Source organism: Equus caballus, chromosome 16, assembly GCF_041296265.1.
Source record: "Equus caballus isolate H_3958 breed thoroughbred chromosome 16, TB-T2T, whole genome shotgun sequence".
Lineage (NCBI taxonomy): Eukaryota > Metazoa > Chordata > Mammalia > Perissodactyla > Equidae > Equus > Equus caballus.
In genome coordinates, this window is record NC_091699.1 from 64,555,807 (window position 1) to 64,579,349 (window position 23,543).

The window sequence follows — 23,543 nt, forward strand, 5'->3', positions numbered from 1 at the left end:
TTTAGCAATTAATGTTAGAGTCGTGTGTGTTTCAAAATCCATTTTGTCTTTCTCCACCAAATGGGCCAATAAAATTGGGTTTTAGGGTTTGTTTGTTGGTACTGAAATTATCATTAATTTTAACAAGGGGATTTGCACTTTATTTTACATCCATGCTGCATATAGCCTAATATATTAATTCCTTTGCAAACTGTGACTCCAAGAGATGTGTTGTTGCATCATGATCGTAGTACCTGATTTCAATCATTAGTTACCATCTAGTCATAAATAAGCACAGGTCCCAGTGTAGGACCTATTCCACAGTTCTTGGAATCATCTATGTAATAGACTGTGACATACTGGAGGACAGAAGGGGTCTGATTCACAGCTATAGTCCCACTACTTAGTATATAGATCCTGATACTCAATTAATGCTCAATAAAAATGTTTCTTGATATCAACTTACTTTGTGTCTTCTTCGAATACTACCAAATGGTAATGTATTTTAAATGTGTTACCTGCAGTATGAAGTAGTGTGTCCTTTATCATCGCAATCTGATCTCTTTCAAGTCTCAGAGTGTCCCTTCTTGCTAGTACATAGGAACCTTCTTTTTTTGAAGGAGTGTAGAAATTATTTGTCTTATCCATATGGTTTGATATATCTGTTACCTCCTTACGTCCCATTTCATGTTAGCACTTAAAAAAAGTCTTTAAACTGTGCCAACATTTGGCCTTTTATCTACATGCCTCAGAGACCAATAATAAATCAGTGACTCATGCTTTCCTTTTTCGGAAACCATATTTTCTTTCCCCTAGCAAGTTATTTTCGTTTCAGTGTCTAATGATGTTGTTCTTTATTGGAGACTGGACAAGCGGAAGAGAGACTTGCTTTTCTAAGGTTTCCTGGGTCCTCTCTCGACCCCTTCTAATGAACAGAATGACATTCACAATCTGCCAGTTTGCTGGTCCTGGCTGTTTGTAATGTTGGATCCAGAATCTTGGCCAACAGTTTTCCAATTTCATCCTTGAGTTCCTTCAAAACTCTTGGGTGACTGCCACCTGGTTCTACTGATTAAGCTAAGTTTGACTTAGATGAGTTGGGGTGTTGCCCACAATTGGATTTAATATCTTCTGCCTGTCTATTTCTGGAGAACCCTAAGTGTGGGAATCTCTCTGATATCCTTCCAGGTAAAGAATTCTTTCTTCATGGCAGCCATCCCGTTTCTGTATGGGACACCAACCTTTGCTTCTCTGCCAATCATCACAGAAGACTTCAGATTTGCTAAGAAATGACCAAAAAGGAAAAAATATGAAATTCTACCTCTGTGTCCTTTTGTCATCTCTGATTTGACAGAAGCTAGCAGTTGAAAAATACCCTCAGAAAGAGGATTCTATTTACAGATTGAACTTTTTCTATCCTATGTTGTAACAAGACTGATTAGGGTCCCAGAAGACAGGAAGATTATATAAGTTAACATCTATGAAAGATAAGAAACATAAAAGTAAAGGCACAAAAAGGAACCTGGAATGAAGCTAATGGAAAAATTCATGCCATAATTAGCACATTACACCTGCCTCAGTGGGTAGGCTAAAATTTGGTTTTAACATTTTTAAAGGATTCCAAGCATCTGCCTTTTGCTTTTTCATTTTTTGCCTTTTATTTCACTATTAACTCACTGCAACAAGGCTATCTCTTCTGTTTCTACTCTCTGATAAGGTGCTCGAGACCCTTTTGACTTCTTGGAATAATTGTTCCATTTGTTTTCCTTTGCACAGTTCTAGTTGTCATATTTGTTGTTTTCCAAGAAAGACATCTAAAAACATACCTGAAACTCCTAATTAGGATTTCTAGCTTTGTTGTTTCAAGGCCAAAAATTTCAGGGAGTCAATTTTTTTTCTAGGTTTTTCTTCCATGGCAATTCAAAGTGTCAATACAAGTACATGTGAACAGCAGAAGTATTCTAATTTTATAGATAACTCACTCAGAGGTGGTAAATATAGATTTATTTCATAAAGACTTTCAGTAATTGTATTTAAACCTTAATTTATATGGAAATTGTTAGTGGCATATAATAAAGAAATTAATTGTGGACTGAGCAGAAAAACAGAAACTCTAAAATAGTGACCACATCTTTGATATAGAAGGTGTATATAACTCACGCATGCAGGCACATGCACATGGACCCGCACACAGCAAACATACTGATGGAAAAATCTTAATTTAGGGAGTTTTGTTAACTGCAAATAGAACTGAATATATTCTCTGGTAGTTCATTCTGAGGGCTATTTGGGAGTTTGGAAGACGGTTGGTCTTTTTTCCAATTAATTATTATGAAATACAAGAAAAATATAAAAATATACATAAAATGTAAGTGAACAGCTTAATTAATTCTTATAAAAAGAATAATCAGGTAATTCCCATACAGATTAGAACAAAAAAGATAACTGGAAACTCAGAAATTCCCCATGTGCTCCTTCCCATGATTGACTTTTTTGCTTTTCTTTTTAGTTTTCTCTGTAGTTATGCATCTTCAAATAATATAGCTTATTTTTACCTTTTTGAAATGTATATAATGGAATCATACAGCATATATTTTTTTGATTGGCTTTGTTGTTGCTGCTGCTCAAACTTACCTTATGTCTGTAAGATTCATCCATGTTGTGGCACAATCTGATGATTATTCGTTTCCACTCTTTTATACTATTTTATATGCACTTATCACAGTTTGTTTATCCATTTTACTATTGATGGACATTTGGGTTATTCTAATTTTTGGTTTTTACAAAAATTTACTCTGAGCATTTTTGTGCACATATCTTCATTGCTTCCTGTATCTCCAAGGGTTCCATCTGGTATAGTCTTCCTTTCTCTTGAAGGCCATATTTAGCAATTTCTTATTGGATTGAATTGTGGCATATTCTGTTAGACTTTGCTTCTTTGAAAATGGCTTTATTTCATTTTTGCTGGGGATAGAATTCTGTCAGTAATTTTCTTTTGGCACTTTAATGATTTTTTTTTTTTTTTTTTTTTGTCTTTTGGTGTTGTGCATTGGAAAGTTAACTGTCATTCCTTTGATGGTAAAATGACTTTTTCTCTGGCTTAAGATTTTCAAGCTTTCTTTAAATTTCTGCTGTTTATCTATGATGTCCTAAATATGGATTTTGTTTAGTTTGTCCTGTTTTGGTTTCATTGGACTCCTTGAATCTGTGGATTAATGTGTTTCATAAATTTAAAAAATTATCCATTTAATTATTGAGTCTTCCTCTTTTTCTCTCTCTTTTTCTGGCACTCCAATTAAATGTGTATTAGGTCTTCTCGCTGTTTTTTCTCTTTTACTCTATTTTATATGTTTCATAATTTTGTCTTTCCATGCTCATTTTTATGGCCTATCTTGAAATTCACTAATTCTCTCTTCAGCTGTGTCTAATATGCTGTTAAAGCCATCCTTTGAGTTCTTACTTTGTTGTTATCTTTCCAGTTTTATTATTTCTAACTGAGTCTTTTTGGCATATATCATATCTCTAGGTTCTTGTTGACATTTTTAAGATCAGCTTTTATCTCCATGAACATTGTAAAGATAGATGTACAAACTGCCTCTATTAACTCTACTATTTAGATTCCCTCTGATGCTATTCCTGTTTTTTCTTGTGTCTGTGATTCCTGGCTTTCATATTGTCTAGAGAGGCACCTTATAATCTTTGATGGTTTACTGGATATTTTATTTGAAAAGTTACCTTTAGGAATAATTTAAACCTGAGGTAAAATTATCTTATTCCATAGAGGATTTTATTTTCATTCTTCTGGGCATCCAGGAGAATTAGCAGTCTAGGACCAAGACTTGAAGTTTTTCTGGATCTCTAGAGTATAGCTTATACCTCTGTTTCAGGGTGGAAACCTTTGGGTCCTAAATGAAAGAAAGCATTGCTTTACTGTCTTTGGTGACACTGAACACCTTTGAACTCTGTTTCCTGCAGCCTTTGGTATGCCTGCTGGTGAGAAGTGATGGTGATACACCAGATCTCCACACATGGTAGCTACAATCCCTGTGCCCTCACCTCTCATCATTCTGGTTCTTGTTTTAACTGTCTCCCCTCAGTCTGAAAATGTCCCTGGGCTAGAAACATTTCTGGCTTGTCTTCTTGAGCTCCATTCCTCTTCTTATACGCGCCCCACCACCCCCACCAGTAGTTTATTTCTGTCTTATGTAGGTCTGCTATGCTTTCCATTAGATGCAGTTTTTATGTTGTGTTCCAGCATTTTTTGTTGTCTTCAGTAAGAGCATTTCAAATTCATCTAGTCCTTTATTACTAGAACTGATGGATGCCAGGTTTTGGCTTTTTAGTAACCAGCTGCTGTTACTGCTGCCAGTGAGCATAAGCATTTGTTGATTTATTCAACCTTTCATTTAACCTGCAAATATGTACAGCCTCCAATCTGTTAAATAAGTACAACATGATCCCTATCCTAAGTGAACTCAAAGGCTAGTAGGAGAAACAGATTTCAAGCAAATAATTAAAATGTAATACTCTTTAGTTATGTAATTTCTTTATCCTTTCACCCATTGATGGACACTTAGGTTATTTATATATCTTGGCTATTGTAAATAATGCTGCAATGAACATGTGGTGCATGCATCTTTACAAATTAGTATTTTTGTGTTCTTCAGATAAATACCCAGAAGTGGAATTGCTGTAGCGTATCAACCATCTATTCTTCTTTGATTCTGTTGACAACTTTTTGTGACACACAGTACCTATTCATTTATAGAAAAAGTTCTCAAGTGAAACCATACTTTTGTAAGAGCAAGTTATCCCATTAGATGCAGCAGATTAGACCCAATGTTGCACAAAGCCTACAGACCAACTGGGGGAAGTGGGAAATTGTCTAACGTGAAAACAAATTTTTAAAAACATAAGAAATTGCAGAATTCTAACAGTGCATAAACTGGAGAAGAAAAAGCAGAGGAATGTTAATTAAGGGTCAGAAGAAGAGAAGGTGAGGCAAGGATCTAACCTGATATTCCATTTTTGGAGTAACTCATTCATTGGATCAAACTGCTAGTGATTGTGTTGCAAAGTCCCCATTGCTGTAATTATCATAGCTTCAAAATATGTTTTATCTAGTGGGCAACTCTTCATTCACTCTTCAACAAAAGGATTTTCATCTGTGTATTCTTCCACATGGAATTTGGAAACTTTTTTATTTAAGACAAAAACCTTCCACTGGTCTTTTTCTTAGGGTTATATTAAACCTATGAATTAATTTGAGAAGATTTTACATCCTTGCATTATTTCAACCTCTTATCTAGGAACATGGTATATATCTCCATTTATTCAGATCTCTTTCATTTCACACAAATATTCTTTTTAACTTTTTATTGTGAAAAATTTCAAAAATATACAAGATGAACTCCTACGTACCCATCATATGCCTACCAAATGCCTTCCATAAGGACGAATTCATGGCTAATCTAGCCTCATATCTACCCTTTCCTACTCTTCCCTTTTAAAAAAAGAAAAAACAATCACAGGCATTCTGTCATTTTACCTGTAAATATTTCAGCTTCATAGAATTTTGTGGGTTTTCTCATAGAGAACCTGCATATGCTTTGCTAGAGTTATATATATAAATTTTTATATTTGTTAATATCATTATGTATAGTCTTTTTTAAAAAAAAATCTTCTAACTATAAATGCCGGTATAGAGGGAAATTTTAAAGTATTTATTTATATTCAGCTACTTTACTGGATTTTTTATTAGTTCTGAGAGATTTAAGTTATTCTCTTACATTTTCTAAATATATAATCATATCAGCATATAGCTGTAATTTTGTTTTCTTTCTAATATCTAAGCTTCATATCAGTTGCAATTATAACACACTAATAGAATTTCCAAAAATATGTTCAGTAATAATATTAAATAGATGGCACTTTTGTCTTCTTTGTGAATTTATTAAAGTTGCCTTTAGAGATGCGTTCTTTATAAATCCTCTTGAGAAAATATTTAGGAATGGATATTGAATTTTACTATATTCTTTTTATTATCTAATAAGGTAGTTCTATCGTTTTACTTCTTGAACAAAGTTAAGTATGCGTTAATAGATTGTCTACTGATTAACCTCACTTTGTGGCATTAAATTACTTTAATGTATTGATGGATTTATATATTTAGAGTTTTGTCTTTATGTACATATGGTTGATCTACTCTGTGTGTGTGTTACCTTGGTTGGACTGCATTTTGAATGCCAGTTTTAAACTGTCTCCTTTGTTTTAGAATAATTACTGTAGCATAGAGATCATCAGTTTTTAGATATACTCAGAAAAATTAATCATGAAACTCTTGTCCAAAAGTTTGAGAGGAGATAATTCTTTGATCAAGTGTTCATTTTTCCTTTTTTTTTTTTTTATGAGGAAGTTTGGCCCTGAATTAAAATCTGTTGCCAATCTTCCTCTTTTTACTAAAGGAAGACTGTCGCTGAGTTAACATCTGTGCCACTCATCCTCTATTTTATGTGGGATGCCACCAGGGGGTGGCTTGATGAACCGTGCTAGGTCTGCACCCGGGATCCGAATCTGTGAACCCCAGGCTGCCATAGCGGAGCCCACAAACTTAACCACTCGGCCACAGGCTTGACCCCCTCATTTTATCTTATATCTTTGCCTGAAGTCTTAATTTTTAAAACATTTTTTTCTATTTTTCCTGATTTTGCTTGCTTATCTTCTTGGGAGTCACTTCTTGCATTTATTTTTCCATTCGTGTCTTTATTAAACTTATTTCATTACTATTCATTTTCTCCTGCTTTCTTTATGTTTTATTCTGTAAGAATGTGATTTTACATTTGAGGGCTGTTTTGACTCAGCTCCTTAAATTTTGTTTTGGAGTATTCTCATTTGAATTATTTTCCAATTAATCTATAATGACAGTGTTGATTTACTCTTCCAGCCGAGAGTGATTTATAAAAGTGATTTTGACCTCCCAAGTGCTTAAGATATATTATGAAGTTCTAGTTTGTTTTCTGGTAGTCCAGATAATGATCAGAATGAAACCACAGATCAAGAGTGACAAATTTTTACCTTTTAAACTCAAAAGTTACTCTTGAAGGGTATCTTATCATCCAGAATCCAGTTTTAGTTTGCACTTTCTTCCCCAAGTAGATAAATAGTTCTCAGAGTTGGAGAAGGGAGAAAAGCATTTTAAGAGGAACCAAGTGTTAAAGATGAATGTGTAATTTCAAGGAGATCAAGAAAGGATAGAACTTCCCTGTAAGTATAGGATACATAGGTTGTTTCCTCTCTTGGCTCAAGTTTTAGGTGAGACTTGGAGAGTTAGGAAGGCTCCCTCCTCTCCTATCTCTCATAGCAACATGGTTGAGCAGAAATTAAATAGATGGCAGGGGAGGCCCTAGGAGTGCTTGAGATAGCCCCCAGTTTTCCTGAAGGCTTCAGAGTGGCTGGCAAGGAGATCATCCATAAGTGACTGAAAATGAACAAGAAGACACAAGGAAGCCTGGAAATAAGGGAGCGTGATTCATATGATCTGACAACCAGAGGCTGTGGCAGGGCTTCATATATAAGCAGGAAGATGGAAAGACCATCTGGGGATGAGCAAGGGATGGAGCAGGTAGTTAGCATAAAGGCAGCAGTGACCACACTGGAAAAGCATATGTTCATTCCCCAGCTTCAACACAGCACTGCCAGATTTAGCAAATGAAAATATGGGATACTCAGTTAGATTTGAATTTCAGCTAAACAACATATCCTAGTATACTAAGAATTTTGGTTTTATGAATTTATATGTAATTCAAATTTAATAGGATGTTTTGTGTTTTATCTGGCAACCCTCTCCAGTGGCATTTGTGAATGTCCCAGTAGTGTCAAATAAAAAGCAAGAAGAAGAAAACTTTCAGAGGAAAGATCTCTTTTTTTTTTTTTTTTTTTTTTTGAGGAAGATTAGCTCTGAGCTAACTACTGCCAGTCCTCCTCTTTTTTGCTGAGGAAGCCTGGCCCTGAGCTAACATCGTGCCCATCTTCCTCTACTTTATATGTGGGATGCCTACCACAGCATGGCGTGCCAAGGGGTGCCATGTCCGCACCCAGGATCCAAACCAGCGAACCCCGGGCCGCCGAGAAGCGGAACGTGTGAACTTAACCGCTGTACTACCGGGCCGGCCCCAGAGGAAAAATCTCGATGGACCACATTTTACGTTTGAATGGCCTCAGAAATCACTCAATTTGAGTTTTTCTGGAAGTGACCAGATTAAATATTTTGCATTAGAAATAAATGTAGCTCCAAATCAGAAGTGTTTTCAGTTAAAGAAAAATGAAGTGTCACTTCTGGACATCCAAAGTGATATAATTTTGAAATTCATAATAACTGTATTTGTTTTTAAGTTCATGTAACAGGTAAAATATGGCACTTCACAGTATGATGTTTGCATCTTTGTGCAAAAGACCAGTGCAAGCTAAATTAGGCTCTCTCAGTATTAATTCCAAATTCCTAGGCTTCTCCGCCTCTGGTCCATTCAGCTGGGACCAGGCGGTGGGGTGAGGGAGTGGTGTAATGTTATCATCGCTATGGGTGAGAAGGGAAGTAAGGGGTCATTGTGAACTGGGCGAAGAGCCTAAATTGTCTACTATAAATGTCTTCCATCTCTTGCTGTGACAACTTACTAATGGATTGCTGAGTTTTAAATCTGGCTCAGAACCTGAAAAGGAGCAAAGAAGATGGATTCTATCTTCCCCATTTCTAGCTCCATAGCAATTGTCAGAAAGAAGTCCACAGCCTCTCTCTTAGAAGGCTACTCTCTTCCCAGTACATTTCATTATGCCCTTGTCATGGAGAAGCACATGTCACTATTATATGTCCTTTGGATCTTATCTTGACATATTGTTCCTCTGTTTTATTATCAGTTTTAGACAGCACCATAGTGCAGATTAAACTCTAAACATCGAGTTACAGAAATACCGATGCATTCATTTAGAGTACTGTCAGAAGCTTTGTGCCATTTCACTATCCAACTTGCCAGAGATGTAGGGAAATGCAATGAAACACATAGCGTTTTTTCAGAACTAGTGAGAATGAGGACTTTATATATAATAAGGAAAAGATTGTTTTCTGCCTATAGCAACAGCGAGTGTTAGAGGGTTAGTCACTCTCATAGGTTTTATTTCCCGATTATTAAAGTTACAGGGCCCCCTTCACTTAAACGGTTCAATTGAAATCCAAAAGGAAAATCTCCAGGGGAGTGGAGCTCTTCAAATATCTCCTTAATTTAAAAAGATTGTGATTGGGAAATGACTCACTCATGACTGGTGGTGAGATTAATTTCATGGAGCCAGGAGTCTTCAGTTTACTCTAGGGTCTGATATCGGCTTACAGTTTAAGAATGAATTAATGTGAACCTGTGGGGTTTAACTTTCCCTATATGAGGATTTGTTTCCCATTAACTCTATTGCTTTAGATCATCACTTATGTTCAAGGCATTTGCAATAATTATTTAGAACCAAAAATGCCATTCATCGGTGCTGGGCTAGATGAGATAACAGAGAAGACATATTGTCCCTTATCATGGTACCAGTTTCATGGGTTTTTTGAGGCAGCAAGAAGGAGGATGTCCACAGTTAATTTTAGGTCACTGTGTTTCTGGGACACCGTACCTGTCAGCGCACAGTGTCTTTATAGAGGGAACACTGAGCAGTGTAGGCTTGAGGACTGAATTTGGGGTAGGATATGGGGCAGGAGCAGGGACGAAGCCTTCACCCCATGATGCTGTATGATACAGTGATTCCCTGTTTTCTGACAAGTTCTAAACAGTCAGAAACTGAGAATGTGTGGTCTAGAGATAGAGCAGGCACCGTCCGGGCAATGACACATGCCAGGCGCCTGGGATTGAGGAGGGATGTGCTGGGAGATGTGGCTGGGAAGCAGCCTCAGGTTGCACGTGGAGGGCTTTGGACATCATATTAAGAGTACACTGATTTTCCTGTAGGCAAGTTGTCCTCTCTGTGTGGAAAACCAGACACTCTCTTCTTTGACTATCTGAGTCCTACTTTTTCTCTCACAAAACTCTGCTCAAGCATCAATTTTTCCAGGGGGCCTTCTTGCTTTCCTGGCTGCTTTAGGGGCCTCTCCTCTATCCAAGCATTTGGTCTGCATCTATCACAAAGAGCTCTATGGCTGAACCATTACCCTGTCATCTACACTGAACTAGAGGCTCCTTGACTGTTCTCATGCCCAATAGAGGCCTCACAAGTGTGATGGAGAGACATGGGGGGGGGCGGAAATAGAGTAACCCACTTAACCCCCATGTCAATCCCATGAGGTAGGGACTATTACTCTGCCCACTGCGCAGATGGAGGAACTGAGTACAGAAAGCATAAATAACATGCCCAAAGCTACAAAGCTAGTAATGGATGGAACTGGGATTCAGAACCACTCTGACTCACTCCACAATCCTTACGTTTCATCACACAATCCACATGTTCCTAAAACAAGATGACAGTTAACGGATCAACCTCATTTCCTGACTGAAATTATGAATTTTAAAGCCACAGTGATGTACAGAAATAGACAATGTTGATTTAGAAAGATAAAATTTGAGTGTCTAATCCCTTTAGAACCAATAGAAAGTGAAACACTATAGCTAATGATTTTGCTAATTCTAACTCTTTTCCGCAGACCCAGCCAGGCAGGTGAAGCTGATCTATAAATCTCCAAATTCAGTTTGGTCCCCAGACCTTGCCTGTAGGTTTTTCTCCATAGATATAGTCACTCTCCCCCAGGACTTGCAGTCAGGGTTGCTCTAAATACACCCAGTCCAATTGTCCCCTTCGGGACACTTGGAGTTCATCAAACAAGAGTTTGGTTTGGAAAATATGATTCTCATACCTAGAGACGGATGGAGCCAGAGACTCCTAGAAGTCATCTCATCCCTCTGCTTCCAACCCACAAGAGAGCTCTTCTTTCTGGCTTCCGTCCCTCCCTCCTTTCTTGCTCTTTGACCAGTAGTAGCTTTCACCTGCTGTTTGCATGTAATGAGCTTTCAGTTTGAGACTCATAGCCCTTCCTGCAACATTATTTCAGCAAAGATCCATTGCAAATGACAAAATACAACATTAAAATACAACAGACAATGACCTCGGATTTAACCAGTTTCGTCACAGAATTTGTTTTTTCTTGTTGCGGTATTGGGGGAACAAAGGAAATTAGAAACTATAAACCAGTGTGAGTCTGGGTCATCAAATGATATTCCGTATGGAAACTGCATAAAGTGTTTCTCAAAACCAAAAGGAAAAGAAACCATGGCAATTTTATTTTCCAAATTATTCTCTTTTAGAAGCTACTGTATAAAAGGGATTGAAAACTTGCCCTATTGAAAATGAAAGACAGTGGCTTGGAGCCTTCATGTAAATGTTTGACTTTTCCTACCTCTTCAATTTTGGAAATGGTTGTTGTATTGAGTGTGTCTCCTCCTGTCTTAGAACAGGGATCTGCAAATTATGGCTCAAAGCCTGTTTTTGTAAATGAAATTTTATTGGCACACAGTCACACCTATCATTTAGATATCCCATATAGCTGCTTTCATATACAGAGGTGAGTAGTTATGACAGAGATTGTATGCCTTATAAAGCTGAACATATTTACTATCTGACTTTTTACAGAAATTGTTTGCTCATACCTATTTTAGAATATCCAGAGGAGAGAGCTTTGCCTTTCCCAGTCTCTGGGACCACAGTTTGAACCAGGAAATTCTGGGATTAAATATGGTTTCTCAATGCATAAATCCACCTATGGATCTTGAAGCCTAGCAAGACTTGTATTCAGATTCTGCCTCTGCTAGAGACTGCTTCGCATGACGTTGACAAGTTGCTTAACTTTTTTGAACTTTAATTATTTTATCTGCAAAATGGAGATACTTTCTATTTTGAAAAACTTCTATGACATTAAATGAGAGAGTGTGCAGAAGTGTGTAGTGCATTTCCAGCCATATAGCAAGTACTCAGTGAATCTAATTTCTTTTTCCTTTGTTCCATCCAGATTGAGGAGTGAGCCACATGTGAACACACAGATTCTTCTGTCTGGACAAATGTCCATTACTATAGTGGAAACATTCTTTGTCATTTTAGCACATTCCTGTATTTTATCATGAATCTTTGAAAAAAAAATGCTTTTGTCCACTACATCATGAGTTTTATGTAGAGGTTTTACCAAATGCTTCTTGATTCAATGTAAACTATTATTTAAGGCAAGTTTTAAGTAGAATTGCTCATGGTTATGATAATATCAACAATTTCCAACAACTCTTTAATGGAATTTATACAAAGAGCAGGGAACTTGTGTTTCAGAAACTGCCAGCCTGCAAAGCATTTTTCCCCTGTATAAAATCAACCTCTTGCCTATATTCCGGGCCTCAGAGGCTAGACCTCCAGAGGATGCTCAGACTCCAAGAAATGTAGGCCAGTGACCTTGCTGCTCAATGTGTAAAATTCCATTTGAGAAGGAATAGGGCCCTCGTTAACAGCATCTCAATAAGTTGGAGACATAGACTGATTTTGTTAAATATTGTGCTCCTAGTGTGGAATCACTCTTCCAGCCTCAGTCCAGAGCAGCACAATTGCTCTGTGTCCATTTTGTCCAATTTGAAAGACGTCATTTCCATATACATCTGCTCACCTATTTTGGAGCGATGCAATTAAGCCATCTAGACTGAAGAACTATGCCTTGTGTTAATAAACATTTTTTCCCAGACATTCGCTTAAACATTGTGCCATAAATACTCATCCCCAGGGGGTGAGCTACCATGCAATATCATTGTATTCAACTTACAGATGAATGAAAACGAGATATGATGAGGCAAAGTGATGTCTTTGACAGTTACACAGTAAATACTCAGAGCTCAGAAGCAGCAAATGACTACTGGATGCTTTTGCCATGTGCACATTACCAGGCATGCCAAGAAATTGGCAGATGATCTATCCCCTTTCAACCTCCTTCCAGTGTGCCTTTTGTGCACAGGTGTCTCTCCAGGCTTTGTTGTATTTCCCCATCTCGTTTTCCTGTGGCCTTGATCTCATCTCTTCTCCTCACCTTCCTCCTCTTTTTCCCTTCCCCACCTCCCCCACTTCCCTCATCTCTTCTATCATCCCCTTCTCTCTTTCCTCTCCTTCCTCCTTTTCTCTCCTAATCCTACCATACTGTATTTTTGTAAGCTGACTTAAATCCCTTTTGCAACAAAGTAGAGTGTAAATAAATATATATCAAGTAGAATCATAGAAACTCACAGTTGGAAATAATGCAGGAAGAGCGAAGATCACAACTCCTCCCATCAGAGTTGAGTGAGCAAAGTTTGCTTATATCTGTGTTATGATTAAGCTTCCAAAAACAGATGATGCTTTGTTCCATATCACAAGAACATCGCAAATCAAAAAAGGTGAAAAGATTAGGGTTGTGGGGCTGTTTTGCACATTACATCCATGCCACAATCCTTGGACATATGATTCATAGTTTGTACCTTTTTCTCCCCCTATGATTAAGACTCCAGCATGATCCAGATCCAACCTATATTCTTGTTATTTAGGTGCATAGAACAAAGTCATTCTTCATTTGTATTCACGCACAAATAAAACTTTGATAATGGTCAGTAATAGCACAAAAATAAGTCAATCTCCCTGGTTTATATGCTCTGGTAAAAACTCAACACTTTAGAATTCTCTAGACTCAGCATGAATGTAATATTGACTGAAACTTCTAGATCTGGATTTTTCAATGTAAGGTTAAGATCCATCAGAGCAGTGGTTTTCAATTCTGGCTGCATATGAGGGTCACCTGGGAAGCTTTTAAAAAAAAGTGATATTCTCCTTACCCTACACCAAAGATTCTGATTTTTGGTCTGGAGTAAGACCCTCTGTTAGCATTTTCTTTAAAACTCAGATAATTCTAGGGCCAGTCCAGTGACGTAGTGGTGGTTAAGTTTGGCGTGCTCCACTTCAGTGGCCTGGGTTCATGGGTTTGGATCCCAGGCACTGACCTGCACCGCTCATCAGCCATGCTGTGGCAGCGACCCACATATAAAAAAAAGTGGAGGAAGATTGGCACAGATGTTAGCTCGGGGCTAATCTTTCTCAGGGATAAAATAAAAAGCCCTCAGATAATTCTAATATCATCTAGGGTTGGGAACCACCATATTAATTGGCCTTGAGTTATATAGTCATTTGTAAGTCATATAAGCTTTTTACTTTCCTTTTTAATGAACAGTCTGAATAGAATGGAATAGAAAATACCAGTATGCAGTTCACATAGTAATGATGAAACTATTCCATGAAACTTTTGTTTCAGTTTCATGTATATTAGTGTGGATGCTGTCGCTATTTAAAAATAATTTCTTACTGTGTGTTGCAGTCAAAGTTTGAAAAACACTATTTTAGATTATCTTTCACAGAGAAGGTATGTTGATAGCTGCCTGGGGAAAATCGGAAAATCTCCACCTGTCCTAAGAGAGAAGCCCAATTGCTCTATTTTTAAATGCTTGTGGGCATGCGAGGTATTGCCAAGTGATCTCTGCTCGATCAAATGTTCCCCGCCTATTTATAGAAGCCCTTACTTACACATTCTCTAAGAGACCGAGCCCAACTTTCCTCTCTCCGGTAGGCACTGTCAAGGTGTAAAATCATTAAGTTGCCTTTCTTAAAAATATCTTTTAGCTCAGTCTCCTCATTTTCAAATCAGCTCATTTTAACCCTTACTTAGGGATATTTAAGGAAGAGTTACACTTCAGAAAAAAATACAGGATCTCAGGTCTGGCACCAAAGTACCCGATCAGTTCTCTGAAGATCCCTATCAGGTTCACAGGCCTAGAACTTAACAAAACGTTCTGGAATCTTACAGGAGGCTTTCTAGAATGAGTAGTAGGGTCCCTGGTATTAGCAGTAAGCGCTCAAATATTCCAAGATAGTGGTTTTCACAGATGATATCAAACTGATTAGTCTCCTGTGATTTTTTAGCAGTTCATATGATGGTAATGTAGAAACCCCTACAAAGAAAGTTAAGCGTGCTCCTGGCCCTCGCTGGCTCTGCCGGGCAGGTGAGCGAGGGCCCTCCCTCTCCCCTCCCGCGCTCCCCTCCTTCCTATCCCCCTCCCCGTCCCCCGTTCTCCCCTTTCCGGCTTCCCCCTCCTCCTCCTCCCTTCAACCCCTCCTCCCCCTCCCCCTCTATTCTTTCATTTCTGAGTGAAGACACCTGTGCGCTGAAGGGCTGTTGTCCCCTCCCGCCATTTTGCTGTGATGTGGCTGTAGACCGACTGGGTGGAAGAGCAGCTGGGGAGAAAAATGGAGAAGGGAGGCGAGCCAGAGGGGGCTGCAGCCTTGAGAGGCCTGCACTTTCCTTGGCTAGGGGATCAGCCAGGGATGGGACCACCGTGCATGTAGCGCTTTCTGCTGCTTCTACCTTAAGCCGGGGCACAGAGCTGTAGGATCTGTTTGATAACTTAGAACAATGTGCACACTGGAAAAGTCATGATTTTCAAAAATACATCAAATGCATTAAAGAAAGGAGAGACTGAACTCAAGTATGCAAAGCAACTTAGGAATTTTCGAAAACAATCAACCTGAAGCCCAAAAGAAGAAGACAAATACGACTTAAATATCATGGAAAACTTCCCTTTCAAAACATGGATGAGATGATGACATTTTCTCAAAGAACAGACTTTTACAGATCACTGTGCAGTTAAAAGCATTATGTATATGAACTGAAACAGGAGAGGCAGTCCCATTTTTTTGTTGGAAACCTAGCACACAGCGCCCAGAAACTTTCTGGAAACAGCTTGAATCAGGCTGACTGTTGAGCAGGTTTGCAAAGATGGCTGAGAGCGGAGCAGTACTTTGAGTCAAGGGAGACCGACATGAGACCGACATGAACATTACAAAAGGAGATGTTGAAATGACAGGACAACATCTTAAATATATCACAAATATGCCACATTGAAGATGCTTCACCAATTCTTCAGAAATTCAAGCACAAGCACCTTAAATGTCAGCAAACTTCTATATATAACATCTTCTAGAAAAGATAAGTGATGAGGAGGAGAAGGTTGAGTGAGAATTGGAGAATTAATAGACATAGGCAGAAGTTGACCTGTAGATGGTACCAATGACTGGGAAATACTTGAAGAGAATAGGAAAGAGACCTGAATCAGTTGATCAAAAAATGATTCAGAGCTGCTAGTAGAAGCCTGTGTCAGCACGCGAACCTTCTGCAGACAGTGAAGCAGCCAATAAAGCACAGTGTATCTGAAACTAGCCTTTCCAGTGGCAAAGGAGAAGGCAAATAAAAACGCAGATTTGGTGGAGGGTTTGAAGAAAAACTGTAGCTGTTCATCAAAAATAATCTTTCTCTCAAGGTGGATGCAACAGCAGATGATTTTAACAATTTTACACTCTGATAGAGAGTGTAAAAACTACAACAGGGAAAAAATGGATTAAATAAATAAATCCAAAAGAGAGGGATCGAAGAAATGCCATAAGAAAAATAAAAGATGTGTATCTAAATAATCCACAGCTGAAAGGACAGCTGCTTTGGATTACAGATGAACATAAATAGAGCAAAATAAAGAAATACTGTGAGTAGAGTCCCAAAGAGTGGAGGTCTAGCTCATTAAAGTTGAAGGCAGATTCTCAATAAGTAAACAGATCTTACAACAGAGCTGAGTGGAGGAAACACATACCCCATCATCAGTCAATAACTGCGTGAGACTGGAAAAGCCAGACAGCAGTTACATAGAACAGAGTCAGGAGGGTGGTGAAGATTAATGCCAAGACTTTTGGTGTTGCAAATGATTTTGATGACCAGCTCTCATTCCTACCACAAAGATTTGTAAAATATTCTATACACTGGAAAGTCAGAATGAGAGAACATTCATGGGACTCTCATGGAAAAACATAGAGAAAAGCCAAAGTAGTGCGTGGGCATGCATTGAGAGAAATGAAGGCAGAGGGTTATATTCACACTTTCCTACTTCATACATCAAAGTCTAGACAAAAATGGCAAAGATTTCTAAAGGTGGTATGTTGGTGCAAGAACCACGGTGTGCTGGAGAAGAATCTGAATGGTCTCCTGGTTTCTACAGGCCTCAAACACACCCATATAAACACATGACTTGGGCTGACCTGTAATTTAGCATTTGAAATCTCACCTTGAAATGATAGCTCTATATTGTTCTGTTCTTTTCTCTCTTCTTCTCTTTCTCTCTCTCTCTCTCCAGGCTATTCATGGCTTAGCCTAATACACTGGCATTTTCCCCTGTTCACTCTGTTTTGCTTCCTTTTGGGGAAAATAACAATGACATTATTATCATTCACTTACTTTCTTCCCTCCACCCCACACCAACTACTCAGCAGTCAGTCAACATATCCTTTGTCGACTGCCTGCATGAGGAAACTGAAGACAGCTGGACAAGATGGACCTGGCCATTTGATGTCCCCTTGACCCTGAGTCCGCCTAGTGTGTGCCCTTGCCCACTTTCACTTCGTACTATGCCTTTTGTGTCTTCCATTCACAGCACACTGAGACTTGTAAAGACCCACAACATCTAAGAAGGCCATCAAGTGTGATAGCTTAAGTGAGGTCAGGCTTGGGTCGACTTGGAGGATGAAGACTGTGGATAATTCTTTCTTCATCCTAAGATTTCTTATGATAGCCTTAACATGTTCTATCAACTTGGTCTACTTCTGTAGTTGTTGGCAGATACATCCCATTAAAAAGGGGAGGTGGATGAGGTGTAATATGCTCATTTCATAAACATGAGGAAGTCTAAAGCTGGCATTCTGTTCTGTAGCTTGCCTGGGGAGAGAAGTCAATCAAAGGAAGAATGAATGGTGACAGCTGGGAGGGGCCAGGGGCACAGGCATATGCAGGAGAAAAGTAGTGCTGGGCAGAATTTTGGCAAAAGACTGAGAGGTGCTCCAAGTTGACAGTATATCACTGGATTTTCACAATATTCCTGTATGATGGGTAGAGCAAGCACCATCATCTCCGTGAGGTCAATGAGAAAAATGAAGCCCAAGATGTTAAGTGACTTGCTTTGAGTTCTGACACCAAGGGACTAAATCAAAAATGAAATCCATATCTGCTGATTCTCACTTTATTCTGCCAGATCAATAATGAAGTTTAAGTTGTAATATCTGTATGAGCCTGTGAAAATTCCATGACCAATCATTCTTACTAGGGCATTTAAGATCCATGGTGACTCAGCAATTCTTTACCTTTCCAGCCTTCCTAGCTCTGCCCACCTCATTAGTTGGCCTCTGTCATACTGAATTAATTCCATCTTTTCTTCTACCCAGCTATCCCTCATCATTTCAGCTCTTGGGTGACATATTTCTTCTCCTGAAGAGCCCTGTCTAACATCTCTAAGTTAGTGAAAGATGACTCTCCTTTGTCTCAGACCTCGTTCTCTCCCCCTCTTCTAGCACTGTACTGTAATTGCCTGTGTTTCTGTCCCTATCTCTATCTTAAACTTCTTAGGAATAGTGGCTTTCTTATTTACCATTACATCACCAGTGCCTAGCACAGCTATTGGCACATATTAAGGCTCTCAAAATGTTTGTTCAATAAATAAATACAGGCATACCTTGGAGATATCCAGGTTTGGTTCCAGACCATTGCAACATAGTGAATAACACAATAAAGCAAGTCAGACAAATTTTTTGGTTTCCTGGTTATGTTTACACTGTACTCTATAGTCTATTAAGTGTGCAATTGCATTATGTCTAAAAAAACAATGTACATACATTAATTATAAAATGCTTTATTGCTAAAAAATGCTAACCATCATCTGAGGCTTCAGCAAGTCATTATCTTCTTGCTGGTAGAGGGTCTTGTAAAAAACACAGTATCTGTGAAGCACAGTAAAGTGAAGTATAATAATGAGGTATGCCACTAAAGCCAATATTAGAAGGTATCATCATTTTTTAAATTCGCTTTTCTATTCTAGATTACAATCAAGCCTTTCTGCTATTCACAGCCTAAATTTAGCTTTGTGCATTCAATCAACAAATATTAGCCTAAATGCATAGTTCCTCCATGGGGTTGTATTCCCAGGCTCCTGGCATCACAGTGCTTGTTATATAATAGGCCTTAAGTACACAATTTTGGAATTAATTAATTAGTACAAAGATGATTAACATTTCCTAAGGCATTTAGTTTAGACAATTTCTTGTATGTAAATAATGGTGATATGGGACAGAACATGGGAAGAACCATTTGGGAAGAGTTTTGGTAGCTTTTATTTGGTGAGCAGAAGAACATGATTGCAAGAAGTGCAGACTTAAAGTAGGCCAAGTGGTCTTTGACTCCTGGAAAAGAGACAGCATCTTATCTGGCCTATGGAAATCAAAGATGGCTTGACTAAACTTGACAAGGGAAATGTGCAACCTAGTGATTCTCGATGTTTTTAGTGATACCCTTAAGTGTCACCAGCGTCACATGTCTTTAGAAAATCTCGAAATGCTTTATAGACAAGATATTACCCTAGTAAGACCAGAAGTCGTATTTATAGGAACCAAGTAAGGGTCCTCAAAGGGATGATAGTTATTTTGACCTCTAGTTTGATCTGTTTTCTACTGCCATTTTGCTTTTCACCAACCTCTTCAAGAACTCTTAATGAGCGTTTATGGAGCATCTCTTCCACATGTACTTAAGCACCCACTGTAGAGGGAGTAGAGTGTAATGGGTAAAGAGTTCAGGCCCTGAATCCAAACAGCCTTGGTTTGAAACCCAGTCCTACCACCTAGTAGCTACAAGATCTTAGGTAGTTACCTGAACCTCACTGTGTTGCAGTTTCCTCACAATGTGCAGTGGCATTGACAAAAATGATAGAACTTATCTCATTGGGTTGTTGTGAGATTTAAATTAATTCATACGTATACAATGCCTGGCACATAGTAAGAACTCCAGAAACGTTGGTTCTGGTCATTATTATTATGTGCTAGGTTAGGTGATGTGAAAACAAACAGTGAAAAAGAAAGCTGTATTTTCTGTACTCATGTCATGTTCTTGTCATTTACATGTTTCTCTGTACAGTATAATTCAATCTTCAGCCTTCCTCTGCTTTGCTCTGAAAGGGGTCTGACTCCTGAGAACCACATTTCCCAGAATCCCTTGTCAATTGGCTTCCTTCTAGGTTTGGGCAGCAGAAGGTTCAACAAGAGATTGAGTTTGGGAGGCCAGCGGTCCCTCTGTGCTTAGATAGCAGCAGCAGCAGAGGCTGTATCTTCTCCGTTTCCCATGTCTCTCCAAATCGAGCCTCCTCCCATGCTCACAGGTCCCACTGGAAGTGCTAGTTCTCAGCTTCCTAGCAGCTCTCTGCTTTTAGAGTGAGGCCAACACACAAGAAAATAGAACAAGCAGAAAAAGATTGCAGATTTAACCCTGGATCCAACTGTGCCTGAAGATTATGTATGACTGGATTTTTAAATATATAAGCCGATAAAAATTCGCTTTTTTGCTTCAGCTGCTTTGATTGCATTTCTTTTGCTCGCCATTGTGAGAGTCCTAGTACAGTGTCTACTAATTCCTGAAAACTGTTTGAGATGATATCACACTATAAAGCAATTGGTGTTCTTATTGCATACTTGTCTCTGGAATTCATATAACTTAATATTTATCATCCTGCTAGAATTAAGAGTATGAAGATGAGTAAGACAAACATGGTCCTTCACTTTGATAGCACAATAAGGACTAATTAAGTGCTTTCAAAAAGGTTAATTTTCACTATACTTATTCCAAAGTCTTGTTTTCTCTGGAGATCTGAACATCTTCTCTTAGTTGAGGTGTATCTTAAAACTTAAGACATCTCATCCATTTTAATACAAGGATATAAACTGAAATGCAAAGCAGGAACTTTGGGGGGAAAGTTTTCATTTATTTTCAATAAAGTAAATCCCAAGCCTCCAGTTGTTTTTTATGAAACCCTCACAAGGCAGGGGGATTTCTCAGTGTGATGAAATTCACAGTGTCACTCCTGCGGGACCATCAGTCATTCTGCTGTGTGCTTTCCTGCCTCTCTCCTTCTCCATTTGCCTGTGATCATGCAATTTGTCTTCTGATAATGGATGGGCTGCCTCTACCTTTCAATCACTAGCATAAGCCACTGAAACTTGCCCACGAGATGTCCAAAGTTCATCTGCTTTGGGGACTTTTTTTTAATCTTTCATGGTTGATGAATGTAAATTTATAATCTTGATGCAAGTACAAGTGTGTGTGCATGCTTTGTCCTTAAAATATATGCAGTGGCCTTTTAATGTTGTAATATATGGTCAGGCTGTGGTTGCTATGGAAACAATAACCAAATTTCCTGACCTTTGAGAGTGGGGAGATACAGTGGTGGCAGCTGTGATCAGAGTTGAGAGATGGCTGACAGCATTAAAGTAAAGATTAAGGAGTAAGGGCCTTTTTCTACCTTAATATTCAGGTCAGAGCAATGCACTCTTCCCTGTGTCTACCAATAATATCCATCAGCCAGGTTGAAAGCTTACTAGTATTCCTTTAATTATCATTTTATATTCAGTTTGTTTGGGATACTAGATGAGTAAGATTTTGCAGTCTTTGTTTCTAGCTATATGTAAGTTTTTACATAGTATAAGGTCACGCTTTCTGGTAACAAGGCACATAACTCCATATTAATGTCTACACAAGACAATATTGCTATGAAGACAGGAAATTCATGCTTTCGTTTGGAATGTGATACCTTGAGATTTTCTTTTTATTCTTTAAATAAAAGTTGATCAGTCAAACAGATACATTTGATACATTCTCTGTTCAGAAAGGATCATCTTCTAGGACCTCTGTGACTACCGGGGAGTTTCTCTGTAGCTTCCTGTACAGCATTGACTGTTTTGCACTGTTAAGGTTTGGAAGATGCACCAAATGAGAAGTTCATCTATCTGTGTGTGTTCTGTTCATACTACATGCCAAGGGAATGTGAGAGAAGTATGGAATATGGGAAGTGGCTTCATCACCCTGATTGCTTAGTGAGGTCTTCTGTTAAGCTCTGTGCATGTGGACATGGATAGGAAATGATTCCTGCCCTCGAGAACGTGCTTGATCACATGAGAAGAGAATGTATGTGCACTGCTCATTGAGTAGGGACATCACAGGAGCAAAGCCAACAAATGTAGCCAAATATGAAAGGAAAATTGAGTCCAATGGGATGGGCAGATAAAGAAGCTTAAGGGGAAACCAAACTTCAGATGAGACCCAAAAGAAGGGCAGACCCAGATAAAGAAGGAAGACAATGTTAGTAAACTTCAGTGTTAGTAAACTTTAGAATTTATAAATATTCTGCATATACTCTTTTGAATGTGTCAAATGTTATCTTAAAGTGGAGACAAGGTCAAGCAGATGATGTGAGCAAAGGTACAGATGGGGCACGATCTAGGGGGTAAGGGACACTGAGTAATTTGATTATGTTGGGGGAGCAGAAGGTTCTAACAGGTATTCTCTGGGGATGAAGATGCTTAGGGAGACCTGTGAAGGACAGGTCAGGATATCAGAAGACACTGAAGGCAACATGGCTTAAACTCTAATAATTTGAGGCCAAAGTGAAGACTCTATAATAGTAATAAACAGGGTAAATTGCCACCCACTTCTTAGTGAGCAGTAACCAGTCAGTAAATGAAACTGAATTTAGTTTCAAATAAAACCAATATGAGACCAACTCAAAAACCCTTTGGAATTGTAGAGGTTGTTTTATGGTGGTTAAAACTTGTTGCCTCTTGTTTAACTCTTCCATAGCTCTTTCCTCAGGTTTTTAATCCTTGGGTTACTGTTACTTCTGGCTTCTACAATATGGATATAAGTTGAAAAGAAGAGGGTTTAAAACCCTGGGGGGTTTTGCCTATGAAATTCTATAAAGTATGTGCAATATGTTATGGGGTTTTTTCCCCCCAATATGGAGCCTTGAGTGAGTTATAAACAGGTTTTTTCATCTTGATAAATTGGCCCACCTTAATGTCATGCAGATGTTGACATGGTCATCTCAAAGCTTCTCAATACCATACTCATTTGTGAAATTGTGAAGATGGACTTAACATTCTCAACTCCGAGGAGTATTTTTGGAAACACAGTAGGTAATCTGTGTCTCAAAGTTAATACACAGCAACTGCTTATGACATAGGACAGTCATAGAGTTAGACCAAGCGCCTTTAGCTCAAAGTAGTAGAATATCTTACAGGTTTTGTTTGTTATGGGTGTGTTTTTGAAATCAAGTGCACCCTAAAAATGGACAGTCTTACAATCTTTCCTTCTTCTTTTTTCCCCCCGCAGGATCTTCTTAAGAAATGCTACTCTGCCAAGGCATCTTACCTCTTCCAGCAGGATAAATTCTATGATGTCAGCTATGACACAGGAGACAAGTCTATCCAATGTAGCAGGAGACCAGATGCATTCAAGTTCTGGATGACTTGGAAGGCCCTGGGCACATCAGGCCTTGAAGAAAGAGTTAACCGTGCTCTGGCTTTATCTAGGTACTTGCTTGTGTGTGTGTGCATGTACGTGTGCGTGTATTGTGTCC

At 38.6% G+C, this 23,543-nt stretch overlaps 1 protein-coding gene across 11 annotated transcripts in view; it reads left to right on the plus strand.

Moving 5' to 3' along the window:
* The window catches only part of GADL1 (glutamate decarboxylase like 1), a 157,994-nt gene that overhangs the window by 63,941 nt on the left and 70,510 nt on the right, over positions 1 to 23,543 (plus strand). For all 11 annotated transcript variants that reach the window (XR_288569.3, XR_011427010.1, XR_011427009.1 and 8 more), the window contains one exon: positions 23,297 to 23,496. Coding sequence is in view for 7 of the 11 variants with exons in the window: in XM_005600868.3 (XP_005600925.1) it covers positions 23,297 to 23,496 (200 nt within the window). In the remaining 4 variants the exon portion in view is untranslated. The remainder of the gene's footprint in view (positions 1 to 23,296; positions 23,497 to 23,543) is intronic.